This window comes from Zootoca vivipara, chromosome 2 (genome assembly GCF_963506605.1).
Source record: "Zootoca vivipara chromosome 2, rZooViv1.1, whole genome shotgun sequence".
Lineage (NCBI taxonomy): Eukaryota > Metazoa > Chordata > Lepidosauria > Squamata > Lacertidae > Zootoca > Zootoca vivipara.
The window spans coordinates 104,338,879-104,355,023 of record NC_083277.1 but is presented as its reverse complement, the minus strand read 5'-3'; the positions used below and the strand labels follow the sequence as shown (position 1 = coordinate 104,355,023).

General features: G+C 44.9%; 1 protein-coding gene and 1 long non-coding RNA gene across 6 annotated transcripts; both read left to right on the top strand.

Moving 5' to 3' along the window:
* Window positions 1-3,560: 3,560 nt before the first annotated feature.
* On the top strand, window positions 3,561-7,226 carry LOC118079617 (uncharacterized). Its single transcript, XR_004691853.2, has 3 exons — window positions 3,561-3,720; window positions 4,511-4,533; window positions 6,924-7,226. It is a non-coding gene; the product is annotated as an uncharacterized LOC118079617 (long non-coding RNA).
* A 2,433-nt stretch (window positions 7,227-9,659) lies between these two features.
* Window positions 9,660-15,598, top strand: ZC3H10 (zinc finger CCCH-type containing 10). Of its 5 annotated transcripts, none has more exons than XM_035103957.2 (3): window positions 9,660-9,718; window positions 10,955-11,031; window positions 13,042-15,598. In XM_035103957.2, exons 2-3 carry the CDS (start codon window positions 11,026-11,028, stop codon window positions 14,254-14,256), a joined length of 1,221 nt encoding a protein of 406 aa, XP_034959848.2. In that variant the 5' UTR covers window positions 9,660-9,718; window positions 10,955-11,025; the 3' UTR covers window positions 14,257-15,598. The 5 variants fall into 5 exon arrangements, with proteins under 5 accessions (XP_034959848.2, XP_034959851.2, XP_034959847.2 ...); XM_035103960.2 differs by having other exon boundaries at window positions 13,020-15,598; XM_035103956.2 differs by lacking the exon at window positions 9,660-9,718 and adding an exon at window positions 9,725-9,895.
* Window positions 15,599-16,145: the final 547 nt, after the last annotated feature.

Below are 16,145 nucleotides of genomic sequence, written 5' to 3'. Positions count from 1 at the left end.
ATTAAACCACTTTTGTTGTCCACTAGCATTACGGTTACCTTTCTAACATTGGGAATAGTTGCTTTGGAGGACGATAATCAGGCATCTGAACAACGTGACCAGTTAAACGAATTTGATGTTGAATCATTGCTTCGACACTGGTCTTTGCTTTTTCCAGTACACTGACATTTCTTTGCCTCTTTCCCCAAGTGATAGTAGGTAAGACTACTGCAACTTGGGATGGAAGTGCCTTTGAAATATTCCAAAATTAGTTCTGTTCTGAGGTCTCCCATCAACCTTGTCTCCTTTATGTTAGAATTGTGACCATTATAATTGCATAAAGAAAGCTTATACTTAGTTGGTCTTTAAGGTGCTACTGGAATTATTTTTTTAAAAAAATTGAAAGATTATTTTAAAGACTGTCTTAAGACAAAACACTTGATTCTCTTAAGGGAGTTCTTTTTGGATCATCTTTTAATAATAATCTTTCATCTTGTTAATTATTATAATTGTATGTTCTTAATTCTGTGGACTAGAAGTGCACATTGTACAGGCTGGATTAAACACAATAGCTGTGCTAGCAGTAGCCAGTGCATCAAATCCTGCTACTTCAATGGGGGGAGGCTTCCCCCTGTCCTCACCCCACACCCTCCATTGGCTTTGAGGGATGAGAAGAACCCTCAGATCAGCACACAGATGAAGGACAGGGGAGATAGTTCCATCCAACAAACAGAAAGGCCTGTGCTGATGGAAAAGTCTCTTTAACCAGTACCCACCTTGGATTTCTATAAAAACACAATTTTAAATTAAGATAGGCCTGAAGCAGAGTTGCTAATGTAGATTTTTAAAAATACAGAAGACTTTGGTGATGTGATTTCCTGGCTTGCTTCCATTTTTACAATCTATTGAAGAATAGGTGCAGTAATTTCATTGTGGACATTTTCAGATGGCTCCAAATTTGTAAGACTGCTTTTTATTAGGTATGATTATGCAAAGAGCAGAACTCAGCTTTTTGTTGGTATTGCATACTGCCTGAAACACATCATGTCTTCGTTCTGATGCCTTGAACTAATCTCCATTGCTAATGAATTCCTTGAAGCTGTGTGTTTGCAGAGACGTAAAAGGGTGGGATATATATTTAATAAATAAATCATAGAATCATAAGTTGGAAGACACCACAAGGGCCATCCAGTCCAGCCCCTTGCCAAGCAGGAAACACCATCAAAGCATTCCTGACATGGCCGTCAAGCCTCCGCTTAAAGACCTCCAAAGAAGGAGACTCCACCACACTCCTTGGCAGCAAATTCCACTGTCGAACAGCCCTTACTGTCAGGAAATTCTTCCTAATGTTTAGGTGGAATCTTCTTTCTTGTAGTTTGAATCCATTGCTCTGTGTCCGCTTCTCAAACAACCTTTGTCCCTCCTCTATATGGCATCCTTTTATATATTTGAACATGGCTATCGTATCACCCCCTCAACCTCTTCTCCAGGCTAAACATACCCAGCTCCCTAAGCCGTTCCTCATAAGGCATTGTTTCCAGGCCTTTGACCATTTTGGTTGCCGCCCTCTGGACACGTTCCAGCTTGTCAGTATCCTTCTTGAACTATGGTGCCCAGAACTGGACACAGTACTCAGGTGAGCTCTGACCAGAGCAGAATACAGTGGTACTATTACTTCCCTTGATCTAGATGCTATACTCCTATTGATGCAGCCCAGAATTGCATTGGCTTTTTAAGCTGCTGCATCACACTTGACTCATGTCAAGTTTGTGGTCTAACAAGACTCCTCGATCCTTTTCACATGTACTGCTCTCAAGCCAGGTGTCACCCATCCTGTATTTGTGCCTTTTATTTTTATTTTTGCCCAAGTGTAGTACTTTACATTTCTCCCTGTTAAAATTCATCTTGTTTGCTTTGGCCCAGTTCTCTAATCTGTTAAAGTCATTTTGAAGTGTGTCCCTGTCCTCTGGGGTATTAGCCACCCCTCCCAATTTGGTGTCATTTGCAAACCTGATCAGGATGCCCTCAAGCCCACCATCCAAGTCACTGATAAAGATGTTGAATAAGATGTTGAATAAATGAAATCATTAAAGTGGGCAAAGCAAATGCTCAGACAATAAGCTCCTCAGAATAAAGTAGTCACTTAAATATCAGCAGGTTTACAAATAACCATGGTTTTCATTTGACGAGGGCTGGGTTTGACTTGAAAAGTGCATGTAACTTCACAAAGATATAAACCTGAGGTTTTGAGAAGCCTGCAGTCCTGAAATGTAGTATTTTTCTATGTAGGAGCTGCATGATGGGAGTGCTCTTTCCCTGCCCTCTTCCATTTTAAGGTCTTTTTAAAAAAAGACTTAAACCTTTGTGGGGTGGGCTGGGGGTATATATTAAAATGGCTGTTTGGCTTAACAATTTTTATTTTCTTTTGCAAAGCTAGGCAAGGGGCCATTTACATTAAATATGTTCGCATTAGCATAGAAAAAGCAGGTCACATTGTACTTCACATTGCACCCTTAGTATATCAGGTACAGCGAGTCCAGGTGACAATTGTAGGCAATGAATTTATACATGGGAAAGCCTGCAAATAGCATTTTCACAACATCTTATATACTGTATAGCTAGATCCTAGGAGGGATTGCCGACCTGACCCATGGACACCAGGTTGTTGACCCTCATGTATTTTTGTGGGGGTTTGTTTTGCAAGGAAGATTTATGTGTAATTATGGTCTATGTGCAGTGTATTTGGGGGGGGGGTTAGGGAGTGAGTGGTGTGGGCACTGGACCCTTTATTTAAAGGTAAAGGCGCCCCTGACCATCAGGTCCAGTCGTGTCCGACTCTGGGGTTGCGGCGCTCATCTCGCTCTATAGGCCGAGGGAGCTGGCATTTGTCTGCAGACAGCTTCCGGGTCATGTGGCCAGCATGACAAAGCTGCTTCTGGCGAACCAGAGCAGCGCACGGAAACGCTGTTTACCTTCCCGCCGGAGCGGTCCCTATTTATCTACTTGCACTGTGATGTGCTTTCGAACTGCTAGGTGGGCAGGAGCTGGGACCGAGCAACGGGAGCTCATCCTGTTGCAGGGATTCGAACCGCCGACCTTCTGATCAGCAAGCCCTGATTGCTATAGTCCGTAGGGAAGAGCTGCAGCTTAAAACTACACTTTTGGTAGTCTCCCAGATGCGCAGGCGGACTCCATTTGCGGGTTATTTTGCAAAATGCTCTCTGCACATGGTTAAAGACGGTCTTGACGGCATGTTTCAGCGCTTGAAATTTAATTCCACCGAATAGTTGGGTGTGTTTGTAGCTGTGGGGAAATGTAACTGCTCCTCCGCCGGATTGTCCGGCTAACAGTGCAGTCTATGCCCCGGTGAACTCAGTGGGTCTTATTTCCAGGTGTTAGGAAGGATGGCTGAGGCTCCTACATTCACGCCCAAAATGGCGGCGGAGCAGCCAACTACTGTGTACACTGCGAGAAATGTGTCCCCTCTCCCATGCGCAAACTACAACTCCCACCATGCAATGCGAAGACCGCCGTTCGTGACGCGCCCCTGCAGCCTGCCGCGTGACGTATAAATAGCAACCGACCGCCTCCGTCTGCCTTTCCTCTGCTGCCGTCACCGCCATCTTGTGCCGGACCTGTCTGTGGTGCCCGGCGAGGTCTATCCGTCGCCATCCGGCCACAGCCTTGCTGCCTGTTCTCAGGGACTGAGCCCGGGGGACCCACCCCGACATGAGAGCTAAGGTGAGTGGGGTATCGGGCTTGGATAGCGAGCTGACCCGTCAACGTAGCTGGGCTCGAGGCCTGCGTTGCCGTCTTTTGCTACGGGGCGGGCTATTGTTTCGTTTGGCCGGGTGCGAAATGGGGAAGGTTATTATGACGAGCGGTGAAATGGAAGAGTTGCCAAGAACGCCTCGTGCTCCTCTTCCAGGCGAGCCCTCTTGATATTTTGGGCCTACACGGTGATGGGAGACCCTGCTGGAGGCCTAGGGTGCGCGATGGTGTGTGAATATAGAGAGTTGGGCCTCCCAGCTAGGAGAGGGTGGAGGAATAGCTGGTAAAGCGAGAGTCATGGGGCGATTCTGCATGAGAAGTGAGTCTGTAAACCTGATACTTGATGAAGGCATTTATCGGGGCAGAGCTGAGTTTTGTTAGTGACTATTGTACATGCGCATTTAGCCGTCAATCCCATTGAACTTTGTGGGGCTTGCTGCTAAGTAAGCAGTGCACAAGATCGCACTATCCGTGTTTTTTCTGCGCCCCAGGTTTGTAGAGCTGTTGTTTGAATTTTTAAATTGACATCAGGTTTATACATTTTTCTGCCAGGCTCCAGAGTAGCAATTTTAGGAAATAACACTAATGGATAAAATGCTGTTGGTGCTGGGCCCATTTAAAAAAAACAATGCACCTACAAGTTGAGATCTTGCACCTCTCAAATGTTTAAATACCAGTGTTTTGTTTGTGTTACTCTTAGGGGTTTTGATGCAATCAAAAATGCTGACTTGTGTCTTTCCTTTCTCTCCCCTTTCTCTAGTGGCGAAAGAAGCGAATGCGCAGGTATGTGAGCACATGTTTTTATTTTACTGTGCAACCCACTTGTTTGCTTTGCTTTTAAAGATTCTTGATTAGAGTTATCGAAAGTGCTTTGACTCAAATATAACGACATGGCCATCTAAAATTTTAAATAGTGGCTGTTTAAAATTAAAATCTGAGGACCCCAGTTGTTTCTAAGTTCAAATTTGGTCTGCTGGCTATGCAGACTTCATGCACTCCCAGTATGCTTGCTTAATAAATTGCATTGAGCTCAACGAGGCTTAATGTTAATGTTGCTAGGTTTCTTAACATTGGTGCAACCAAAAGTCCATACCAGTCACTGATGCAAAGAATGTAGGCAAAACAGATGCAGATGAGCCATCCCAGGTGGATGAAGAGATGCTAGCAGTGTGATGGAGCAGTAGCTGTTCTGCAAGACAGTGTTTTAGAAAAATGAGTGGTAATTCAAAGTAGAAGACTGCCCCGTAATATAATGGAAAACATACAGTCAGTATGAATACAGACTGCCACATGTTGCATCCAGAGAGACAGGCCTTCTCTCAATCCCGTTCATCACAAATTCAACCAGTGTGAGACTGCAAGTGAACCTCACTGGGGATGCACAGAAAATAAGCTGAACACAGGTCAATCACTAATGCATGAGGCCAGTGTACAGAGGCAATTTCCTTGCATAGCTGCATGCCTGAATCCAATGATACCTATACTAACCAAAGCAGAATTAGCCTTCTCTTGGACCACAACCCCCTTTTTTGTTTTTGAGGCACTTATTCTTCAGTGCTTCCCATTCGTTCTTCTTTCCTACATAAGCAAGCTTTGCACCCACTAGGGATCATAAATACAGAAACATTAGAATTGTTGCCATATGAAACGCCCCTCCAACTGTTGTATATAGTTATCTGAGACGTTCAGTTTTTACTTTGGAACACCTACTAGCAGATAAACAATTTAGCACAGTGGGGCTTGGATGAAACAAGCCTAGGATTGTATTGCATATATGATAAAAGAGAATTTCATTGAGGGCAGGATCTCAACTTTTGGTAATAAGCTACTGTTACTGTTTGAGATTGTAGATCTTTCATTTTCCCTTCACCTTTGCATACCTTAAGCCAAGGGTCAGCAACCTTTTTCAGCTGTGGGGCCGGTCCACCGTCCCTCAGACCATGTGGTGGGCCGGACTATATTTTGAAAATAATAATAATAAAAATGAACGAATTCCTATGCCCCACAAATAACCCATAGATGCATATTAAAAAAAGCACACATTCTACTAATGTAAAAACACCAGGCAGGCCCCACAAATAACCCAGAGATGCATTTTAAATAAAAGGACACATTCTACTCATGTAAAAACACGCTGATTCCCGAACGGTCCATGGGCCGGATTGAGAAGGTATTTGGGCCGCATCCAGCCCACAGAGAACTTAAGTGTGAATTAAATTCTTTTGCTTTTTTTTTTTTTACATAATCCTTTTCTCCCATCCCCCAGTGCCCTCCTCCCCAAAGTAGGTATCAGTACTTCTCCACTGGTGATCATGATCAGTCACCAGTGCTCCTTTCCCTGCTCAGAAAAGTGCAGAGGGAGGCTTCTACGGTGGCTCTTCCACTAATCAGGGCAGGTTGCAATAATGCAGGCAGTAGTGGTGCTTTACTGCAAGAAAAGTGGAAAAGTACCACTGCATGCTTTATAGGCATCTGTTCTCAGTTGACTGGGCAAGACAGCTACAGGCTCTGCCACCATCATTCTCTCCAGTGCCTTTGGGCTCTGTCTGTAACATACATGTTGGTAGTAGGAAATTGTGATGCCAAAGAAATTAAGTATTTATACTGACAACTGCAAAGTTGTTGGCTGCCTGTTTAGTGCTGGGGTTCGCAGTTGGTGGCCCTCTTTAACCTGATTTTTTTTTAACCTCTCACCTGCTTAACAGGAATGGATAGGAGGTAGGAAGAAGAGCTGCTTGAACTGCATCTTCTTTTGCTTTTCTCAATTGCCTTTAGATTTTGCAAGTAAATGGTGGGGGAATGATGAACTAGTGTGGTAGGAAGGACATTGGAGGAAATGACTTACTTTAGGAAAAGTGGACTAAACATTTATTTCTAAAAGTATTTCTGTACTGCCATATCCTAAAGTATTAGGGTGGGGTACAGCATCGAAACCTTAAATGCTATTGAGAACAATACAGATAATCATTAAAGTAGCTGCCTAATCTAAAAATTAAGTGGCTTCAAAGACCTGTTGGCATAAAAGTCTTCAAGAGAAACCAGAAAGGAAAAAACAGCACCTATTGAATCTCTGCTGAAATAGTTTTTCGCTTCATGCGACTGGAAACACTACATTGCCTTATGGTAGAATGTTTCGTTAGTATTGACAATTAAAAGAATGTTATCCCTTACAGGCTGAAGCGCAAAAGGAGAAAGATGAGACAGAGGTCCAAGTAGATGTCTCAAAAGTGCTACTGAAGCTGCAGAACCAGAGCATGGAAGGGCGGAGCTTGAAAAGCTGATTTCCAGATAACACCTTCTATTTGCTGCTGCTAGAAGACTCCTTGCCAGTCTTCAGGAGATTCCATCTTAAACCTTAGGAGCGGTGATCTTTCAAGGGGTCTGTGGGCCCCTGAGCTTTACTCTTCTGGACTGATCTTGTTCTTTGTGGCTTGATGTAGTGACTTGTATACAATAAAATTCCTTTTTGGGGGGAATTCAGCACATTTTTTTCGCGTACCAAATGTTGACATTGTCAGTAAAAAGTTTGAAACAGTTACCCAAAGGTTGTTTATGGGGAACTTTGAGAAATTGGGGAGGGTGTATGTGTCAAGCATCCAGTACACACCTACCTTATTGCAAATCAATTCATGGGTGGGGTAGGATTAAGTCCTCTGGTCTTCAGGCTAAAATGGGTGTTGATATTTTGTAAAGGTTTCTTTAAGTGAAAGCAATCTGGGTTATATCCAGTTTTAATCCCTACTCTGAGTAAAACAGTTTGGTACAACCCTCTGCTTCTAACTTGGTTAACACCTAGCTACTTTGCTCCTTTCTTTGGGCCAGAATCAACAGGTGCATAGCTTTGAACCATACAAGTGTCTCTGCTTGTGAGCTCATTAGGAGGTATTGTATATTGTGCCATCTTCAGATGTGGCAGAGATAAGACTTGCTGGTCTACTTCTTGAAGCAACATGATGCCCATGAATGTGAACTTGGCCAGTGTAAGATGAAGCGAAATGTGTGGTTGGAAAATACATTGGGGTTGTCAGCACCCTGATTAATTTTAGCTAGGTTGGGCTGCTTTGGAAACACAAGACTGGAGTTTTAGTTCAATTACATGAACCTGGCTTGTTTTTTCATCACAAATAAGTTCTAGAAATCAACTGTCTTATCTCACTTCCCATAACAGTTCTGTTCTAATGCAGATGCTATATCCATCCAACCATCCATGGTTCCTTAAACAGTAATCTGGTGCTAGCAAACAAGGACTGCATAAAAAAGAAAGGTATAAGGAGCAATACAAATGGATTGTCAATCACACCACCTATCTAGTGAATCTCTTCTGGCTCATGGTGAGACTTGAGCTTTTGTTAATGTTGAATTCAGAACTCTCTTCATGGTCCAGAAGTGCTTACAAGGCAAATGCTTGACAGACTTCCAGATTTGTAGGTTAGGCACCCAGGCAGGATAGTTTCTGCTCTTGTATGAGAGCAGTACAGTACTGTGTACACTTGAGATCCACACTCTTCTACAGCAGGGGCCCCAAACTAAGGGCTGTGGGCCGGATGCGGCCCAATCGCCTTCTGAATCAGGCCCGCGGACGGTCCGGGAATCAGCATGTTTTCACCTAAGTAGAATGTGTCCTTTTATTAGGAATTTGTTCATTATTATTTTTCAAAATCTAGTCTGGCCCCCCACAAGGTCTGAGGGACAGTGGGCCAGCCCCCTGCTGAAAAGGTTTGCTGACCCCTGCAGTTGGAGACCCTTTATCAAGTTAGCAGCCCAGTGGATATACTCCATGGACCACTTGAAAATTGATGAGTGGGTCACCTGATTATTTTTCTGCCTCTTGTGGCTGCTGTGCTTTACTAGATGCTACCGTATATGATTCTTGAGTTACTGTGGTATAAATGACAGCCTCTTGGGGTTGCCGATCGGGCGAGCTTCCATTGCTCCTTCCCAGCTTCCGCCAACCTAGCAGTTCAAAAGCACACCAGTGCAAGTAGATAAATTGGTACTGCTGCAGAGGGAAGGTAAACTTTTTTCAGTGTGCTTTTGCTTCTGTCACAGTGTCCCTTTGCAATGGAAGCAGTTTATCATGCTGGCCACATGACACGGAAAGCTGTCTTTGGACAAACACTGGCCTGAAAAGAGATGAGCGCTGCACCCCATAGTCTCCTTAGTGTCCCTTACCTTAATTCTTAATTGTATTTTTACGCACTGCATATTGCCTAAAAGTTCGTCGACCATTTCTACCAACCAGTTCAGTAACTCGTAATTTTTGTATACAAGCCACAGAACAAGTTGATTCCTGACCTAGACTATAGAGATTATTTAAAGTGATGAGAGTTGGGAAAGGGCAAGGGTTGCGTAAAAACTCGTTCTAAAGGGCTGGGCTGGCGCGTGTAAGAGTTAGGTTTTTACAATAACTAAATTGTGCCAATTGAAAAGGTACCCTTCCCCCCCCCAAGCGATTTATCTCTTGGTTACACGATTTGGTCTCTTGGAAATCGGAACAGGTGAAAAAACGCTTCATAGGTTAAAAGCTGGCCTGTATGAAACGCGGGGCTCCGGGAGACCGCCTTGACTAAGCAGCGGGCACAATGCAGGGGGCCGTGTAACAGTTGTGGGGCAGTGGCGAGAAATCCTATCGGAAAAGGCTTCACGGTGAGGTTATGGCAGCGTGAATGCATCGCACGCCACGTTTCGTTACAAAGCCCAGCAGCGTAAAACGTGTGTGTGTGTTGGGGGGGGGGGTAATAAAGCGCCTCGTCCCCTCCGATACATGCAGGGAGGCGGGAGAGAATTAGAAAAGGGAGTCCTGTTGCCACGGCAACCGCCGCTGCCGACATCCCTCCCTAGCAGCCCCGCGCGGAGGAAGAACCATAGAGTACTTCCGGTGGCGGCGGCAGTACGGGTGGCGGGGGGGAGGGGGCGTCACGCCGGAAGGGGCTGCGCTTTGTTTGGACCAGAGGAGGTCGGAGTGAGGGTGAGTGGCTGGGAGATTGGAGGGGGGGTGGGGTGACATGCATGGCCTTGCCTTCGCTCCGGCTCGGGGTTCCAGAGTCCCCACCATTTTCCCAAGGGGCGAATGCCTTGAGATCCTGACTTGGCCTCTCGCCGCGGGGTCTCCTTCCTTTTTCAACCGAGCGGACCCTCGCCGAGTGTGAGTTGAGGCCCTGCTTCGGCCCTTTCCGACTCTCGGGAAGTTTTCACTCCGTTTTAGGGTTGCTCTTTCAGGCCGGGCGATGCTGCGATCCTGCGAAGTTCCAGGTGAGCTGTGGATTTCTGGGGCAGAGCTTCGTCACGTTGTCACTGCTCTTGAGCCGAAGACATCCTCGATCCACACCGAGGGCAAAGAGATTTGCTCTTAGTTTTTTGTTTTTTGTTTTTAAAAAAGCAAAACCACACACACACACACACACACACATATGATCAACGTTGCCTGTCATCAAAAGTACCACAGGATGGTACCCAGTTCATGGAAAGCAGCAACTTTTGAAGAAAGATTTGGGGCGGGGGGGGGCATCATATCTAACCTGTCTAATACTTTCCTAATAAAGTTTGCGTCTCCATCTTTGTAACACAACAGCTAAAAGCAGATCATGGTTGTGTCTTAAGAACACATCCTGCATGGAAGCAGCACATAATGATCAGAAGTACAGTAAGGATGTAAGGTTCATTTCAAAGACAAGTGGAATCCCTAGGGTTTCTGAGGAGCTTTTGGGGGGATGCCTCACCAATAAGTTGTGGAGGGGTAGCTATATATAGTCTATGTTAACAAAACAACAAAGTGTTTTGTAGTGCCTTAAAAACTAACAGATTTGTTACAGAATGATAGTAATGGTGACTAAGCCTTCCTCAAAGGCTGTTTTTGCTCTTTGCATTGTGCAGCCATAGGGGGAGAAGCATTTGGCATGCTCTTAAATGCATTATTCTTTTATGTGGTATAATTTACAGCAGACCTGGACAGGACGCCGTATGAACTAAGTGCATTCTGCAATTCTCTTTAGAATTATTGGCATATCAGAAGTGGGTCTATGGCAGATGCATAGGTGCACTTTATAAATTAATGTGAAAAGGTAAAAGCTTGAAGTCCATAGAATAGACAGTTAATATCTATGTTAAAATCCTGGTACTACAATAGGATAGAAAATATTTTTGATCTATTAAGACAAATGCATGTAATTGAAGATTTTAATCATGGCTTTTTATCTTTCTATAGCTCTTGTGGGACAAATCAAGTCTGAATCTTTGCCATAACCCACCCTGGCATGACTTTGGAAATTTTGTGTCATGAAGGTAAAGTTAAGCTTCCTAACAACTAATAGTTTATCTATATGATGATCTGCTGAGGGTCAGAAGTTAAATATTCTTGGCATTTGGAGCTTTAGCTGGCGATCATTTAGAAATGGCATGGTTGTAAATTAATGCAGAGAGTAATATTGTATAGGTCTACCCATAAGAAAATCTCACTGAATTCAGTGGGACTCACTCCCAGGTAAGTGTGCATAGAATTGCAAATGTAGATTTTAAAAAGACCCCATAGGAGTTTCATTAAGCTCTTACTTTGGAGTTTTAAAGCAAAATCAGAAGTATGAGAATGACAAAGTGTGCTATTCTTGTGTGGGGTTTTGTTCACCCTTTCCCTGTTTTAAATTTTGTCACCTCTGCAGACTCCATACACCCCCCCGCCCCCACTTGCTTGCAAATTGGGTGCCCTCCCATTTCTACAAATCTTTGAGTCCAGCTTTTTAACCATGCTTTTTCTGTGACAGAAGATGGGTAGGAGCTTCTTTTATCTGATGTAGAATTTCACATTTGTGAACTCTTTGAAAGGTCAAGCTGCTAGTTTCAGGGTGATCTGAGTCTTCAAACAATTATTTCTAAGCATTGCTAGGAATAGTCCTCTATACGAAAAAAATCCATCGGTATAGATATCTGTTCTATTCTATGAGTGCATAGAACTCAATCTGGCACATGAATTCAGTGGGTCTGCTTTGATTATGCCTTAATTGGATATCACCCAGTGGTTACTAGGAACAGAGTGTAGCTCCTATTCATATGGCATCATTGAGTGTATCTCTTTATTTACTGTAAGTGAATGGCTGACGTTCATTACTATGGTTAAAAATAAAGCTTTGTGAAGTCGTTAGTGTTTTGCATAGTGAAGTCCTAAGTAGTAGTGCATAACTACAAAATTATGCAAAAACAAAACAAAACCCTCAGTCACTAGATTTAACCCTCTGTTTATTATTTACCTTAATGGCACATTCTGTTTTCATACTTGCTAAACCCTTATTTTACTTCTCAAAGTGTGAACCCTTCGTGGGTAAGATTGTTAAGAGAGAGAAAACTATTATGAGCTGCTTTGAGTCCATGGAATAGAGTAGGTGCTCTGTCCCAGCTTCTGCCAACCTAGCAGTTCAAAAGCATGCCATTGCAAGTAGATAAATAGGTACTGCTGCAGTGGGAAGGTACACGGCATTTCTGTGTGCTCTGGTTTCCGTCATGGTGTCCCGTTGCACCAGAACCGGTTTAGTCATGCTGGTCACATGACCCGGAAAGCTGTCTGGACAAACGCCGGCTCCCTCGGCCTGAAAGTGAAATGAGCGTCGCAACCCCATAGTCTCCTTTGACTGGACTTAACCATCCAGGGGTCTTTTACCTTTACCTTTTTTTACCTTACTTTCAAAAGTTAAAGGGGTATGCAATTCATCTGAGGTTATGTTGCATTTGCATTCTAAACTACCTTGAAATTTAATTGGATCCTATGCAGGCAGCCGCAGACTTAATAAAATCTTTGCTTGATCATCCAACACAGTAAATAGCAGCATCTTTTTCAATTGTTGGATCATATTGCCTTTGTGGTCTTGGGTAAGCGTTTAGAACTCTCATTCAGTTTTGTTCCCCTTCTCTGCAGCAAAAATGTAATGCCCTTATATAGGAAAGTAATATAGTTCCACCCTGAGTTGAGTGCAGTGTTTAGTTCTATTCATCTGTTCTCAAAAGATAGAACTAGGGGAAAGTATGAGAAGGAACTAAAAGGTGTATTGAAGCCCTTCAGTCCAAGCAAATAATTCATTTCTTTCTGATAGTTGAGAGGATATACATGCACATATAGACTATAAAATACTTGGATCTGATACCAAGTGTTGTTTGATGTATCATGCGTTCTCTTCCCAGTCAGAAGTAATAAATTATTATTATTATCATCATCATCATCATTGTCATCTAACTGGACAGGTTTCCCTCTTGCGTTTCTTACTTGTTCTCTTGTACTTGCACAGTAACCTGATTTTGGGCCCCCAGCCTGCACAGGGCCACGAAAAAATGCCTGACCGTGACAACACCTATAACGGCAGTGGGAGCGGCAGCGATGAGGCAAGTGCCAACTCCGATGACATCTGCCGGGATTTCCTACGCAATGTCTGCAAACGGGGCAAGCGCTGCCGTTTCCGACACCCTGACATGACTGAGGTGACCAACCTGGGAGTGAGCAAGAACGAGTTCATCTTCTGCCACGACTTCCAGAACAAGGAGTGCGTCCGCATCAACTGCCGCTTCATCCATGGCACCAAGGAAGACGAAGATTGCTACAAAAAGACAGGGGAGCTACCCCCACGCCTTCGCCAGAAAGTGGCAGCTGGGCTTGGCCTTTCCGCAGCCGACCTCCCCAACAGCAAGGAGGAAGTACCCATTTGTAGGGATTTTCTCAAGGGGGATTGCCAGCGCGGGGCCAAATGTAAATTCCAGCACCTTCAGCGGGATTATGAGTACGATGCCCGGGGGTTGGCCACCCGGGAGCAGGGCATCACCACTCCCGTGCGCCGATATGACCCCTACGACCCCATGTACGACTCAGACCGATGCTTTGATGACCATGACCCTGTGCTGAAGCGGCGGCGGGTAGACGGGCTCCACTTTGAGACTTATGAGTACAACTTCACCAGCCCTCGCACGGTGGAATACCGGCTCCTGGAAGAGGAGAACATCATGCTCCGCAAGCGTGTGGAGGATCTCAAGAAGCAGGTCAACAACCTCCTAGCCACCAACGAGGTCCTGCTGGAACAGAACGCCCAGTTCCGCAACCAAGCCAAGGTGATGACTCTCAGCTCCACGGCCCCGGTTACCGAGCAGACTCTGGCGCCCACCGTGGGCACCGTCACCAACTATAACCACAGCATTGCCCAGACTCACACCACCCTGAGCAGCCAAGCTCTGCAGCCACGGCCTGTGTCCCAGCAGGATTTGGTGGCTCCAGCTGGAGCTCAGGCAGCTCCCCCTACCAACGCAGCGCCTCCCATGAACCCAGAAATCACCCCGCTGTCAGCAGCGCTGGCTCAGACCATTGCCCAGGGGATGGCTCCACCAGTCTCCATGGCTCCTGTGGCCGTATCCGTAGCGCCTGTGGCCGTGTCCATGGCTCAGCCACTGGGGGGCATCACCATGAGCCACGCCACCACCCCCATGGTGACATACCCCATAGCCTCCCAGAGCATGAGGATAACAGCCATGCCCCACTAGCCCACTTCCAAGGGAAGTGTCTTTGCTCGGTCTGTCCTTTCCCTTACCGGGATCTGTTTCTCTCTCGTTGGAGGTGGTTAACGTGCAGAAGAGAGAATGAAACTGATTTCAGGTGCAGATCTGAAAAGTCACCGGAAACCTCATCTCGACACAGAGGCGAGGACCATAGCTTGGGTTCACAATTGTCCTCACACAGGAATATGTGGCGCTTGCCCCCCCCCCCACCTCGGACGACAGCAGGGCTCAGGGATGCTAACAAAGCAATTTGGAGAGTATTGTAATCTCATAGCCTTTGTGTGTATGTTGTATCTAATTTGCAGCTTGTCCACCCTCATGTAGCCACCCACCAGTCCCTTGTGAGTTTTGCAGCTGAGCAGATTTCCCCACCTTGGAAGCGCTGCTTTTGCATAGCCACACAGAATTCATCCTGTGGTGGTTGGTCCAGAGAGGAAAAAACAGCTAAGCTCCCAGGTGCTTGCCGGTGAAATGAAGAGTGGCTTTGCTTTGCTCAAAGAAAGGGTCAAAGACTAAAACTGTACTAGCTCCACAAAGAGCAGAGACTGTTGTCAGCCTGCATCATGTATCTTTGTACACTGTTTCTTGCTGTAGGAAGCCAGAAATCCAGGCTCCTAGGTGGTTTTATCTGAGCTCTGTTGCTGTAATAAACAGCAAGCTGGAAATGGTTCCAGAGCACAAAATTAAATATTGCCTTTTCTTCTGAGTTGATTAGGAATGGACAGTTGAAATTGTAGCCCTGGAAAGAGGAGGTTCAACATACGTGACTTACTAAAGTTTGAGTTTGCAGGCTAGCGGTGATTGTGGACATATATAAAGATGGCATCTTTTATATGGATTTATGGGTTTCTCAAATGCAGTGGCAGAATAACCCATAGGCTTGAAGCAGCCTAACTTGCCATTGGCACTTGCAGGATTACTTGATGCCTTGCAAGCCCAGAATAGCTCCCACTGTTTTGTTCATTCTTCTGAGCTGTTTCACTGCTTTCTGCCCGCATTTCATGTCTGAATTGCTCCCATGTGCAAGGACTTAGTTGTTGTAGGGACTTACCTGCTCTGCATCACTTCACGTTTTGCTATATGGCATACTTAAACTTCCCTCATTCAGTGTTTCTCTTTCCTTTTTGGAATTTTGTTGTTAATGATAACAACCCTCAGCTCCTCCTTGGCTCCATATTAGCTTTCGTGTTTTTCATGTTCCATTTGGATCGGGTTTTATTTGAATGTTTTTAACAAAAATGAGGAAAATGCTTCATGAACCTGCTGTTTCTACAGTTAACAGTGTAAATGTTTTCAGCTATTAAAACAAATGTACAGTCCTCACAAATATCCAGTGCTGATGTGATTTGTGTGTGTGTGTGTGTGTGTGTGTACACACACGTATATTCTCCCCTTCTTCAAATATTTATGTGTTTGCAGTTAAGAATCTGTATAGATCTCTGGAACAGAACACAGCAGCTTTCCAAAACACTGGCAGGATTCCAAGAAAGGGTGGGATGGAGGGGGTGAGAGGCAGGAGGGAAACACTCTAGGTGACTTTTTATTGTAGGCAAAATCTGCTGAGCCTGCAAGCTTTTTTCTGCCTTGCGAGCAACTGGGCTGCTGTAAGATAAACTACAAGTAGGTGTGATGATCCATTAACTACTGTAGCTTGCTATCATGAGGTCTGCTGATTAGCAATGGATATAGGGAGATTTGGGAAGAATATTCTCCTATAGGTTAACTTGGGCATTGAAGGTATGCCTTTTCATGATCAGGGTGCCTCTAAAACTTTAGTCTTCTCAAAGCCTGATAGTAGATCTTTCTTTGCTGCCACCTGGGGATCACAGGAGAGAAATCTTAAACCTCTTTGTGGCACATCCGAGCTACACGGA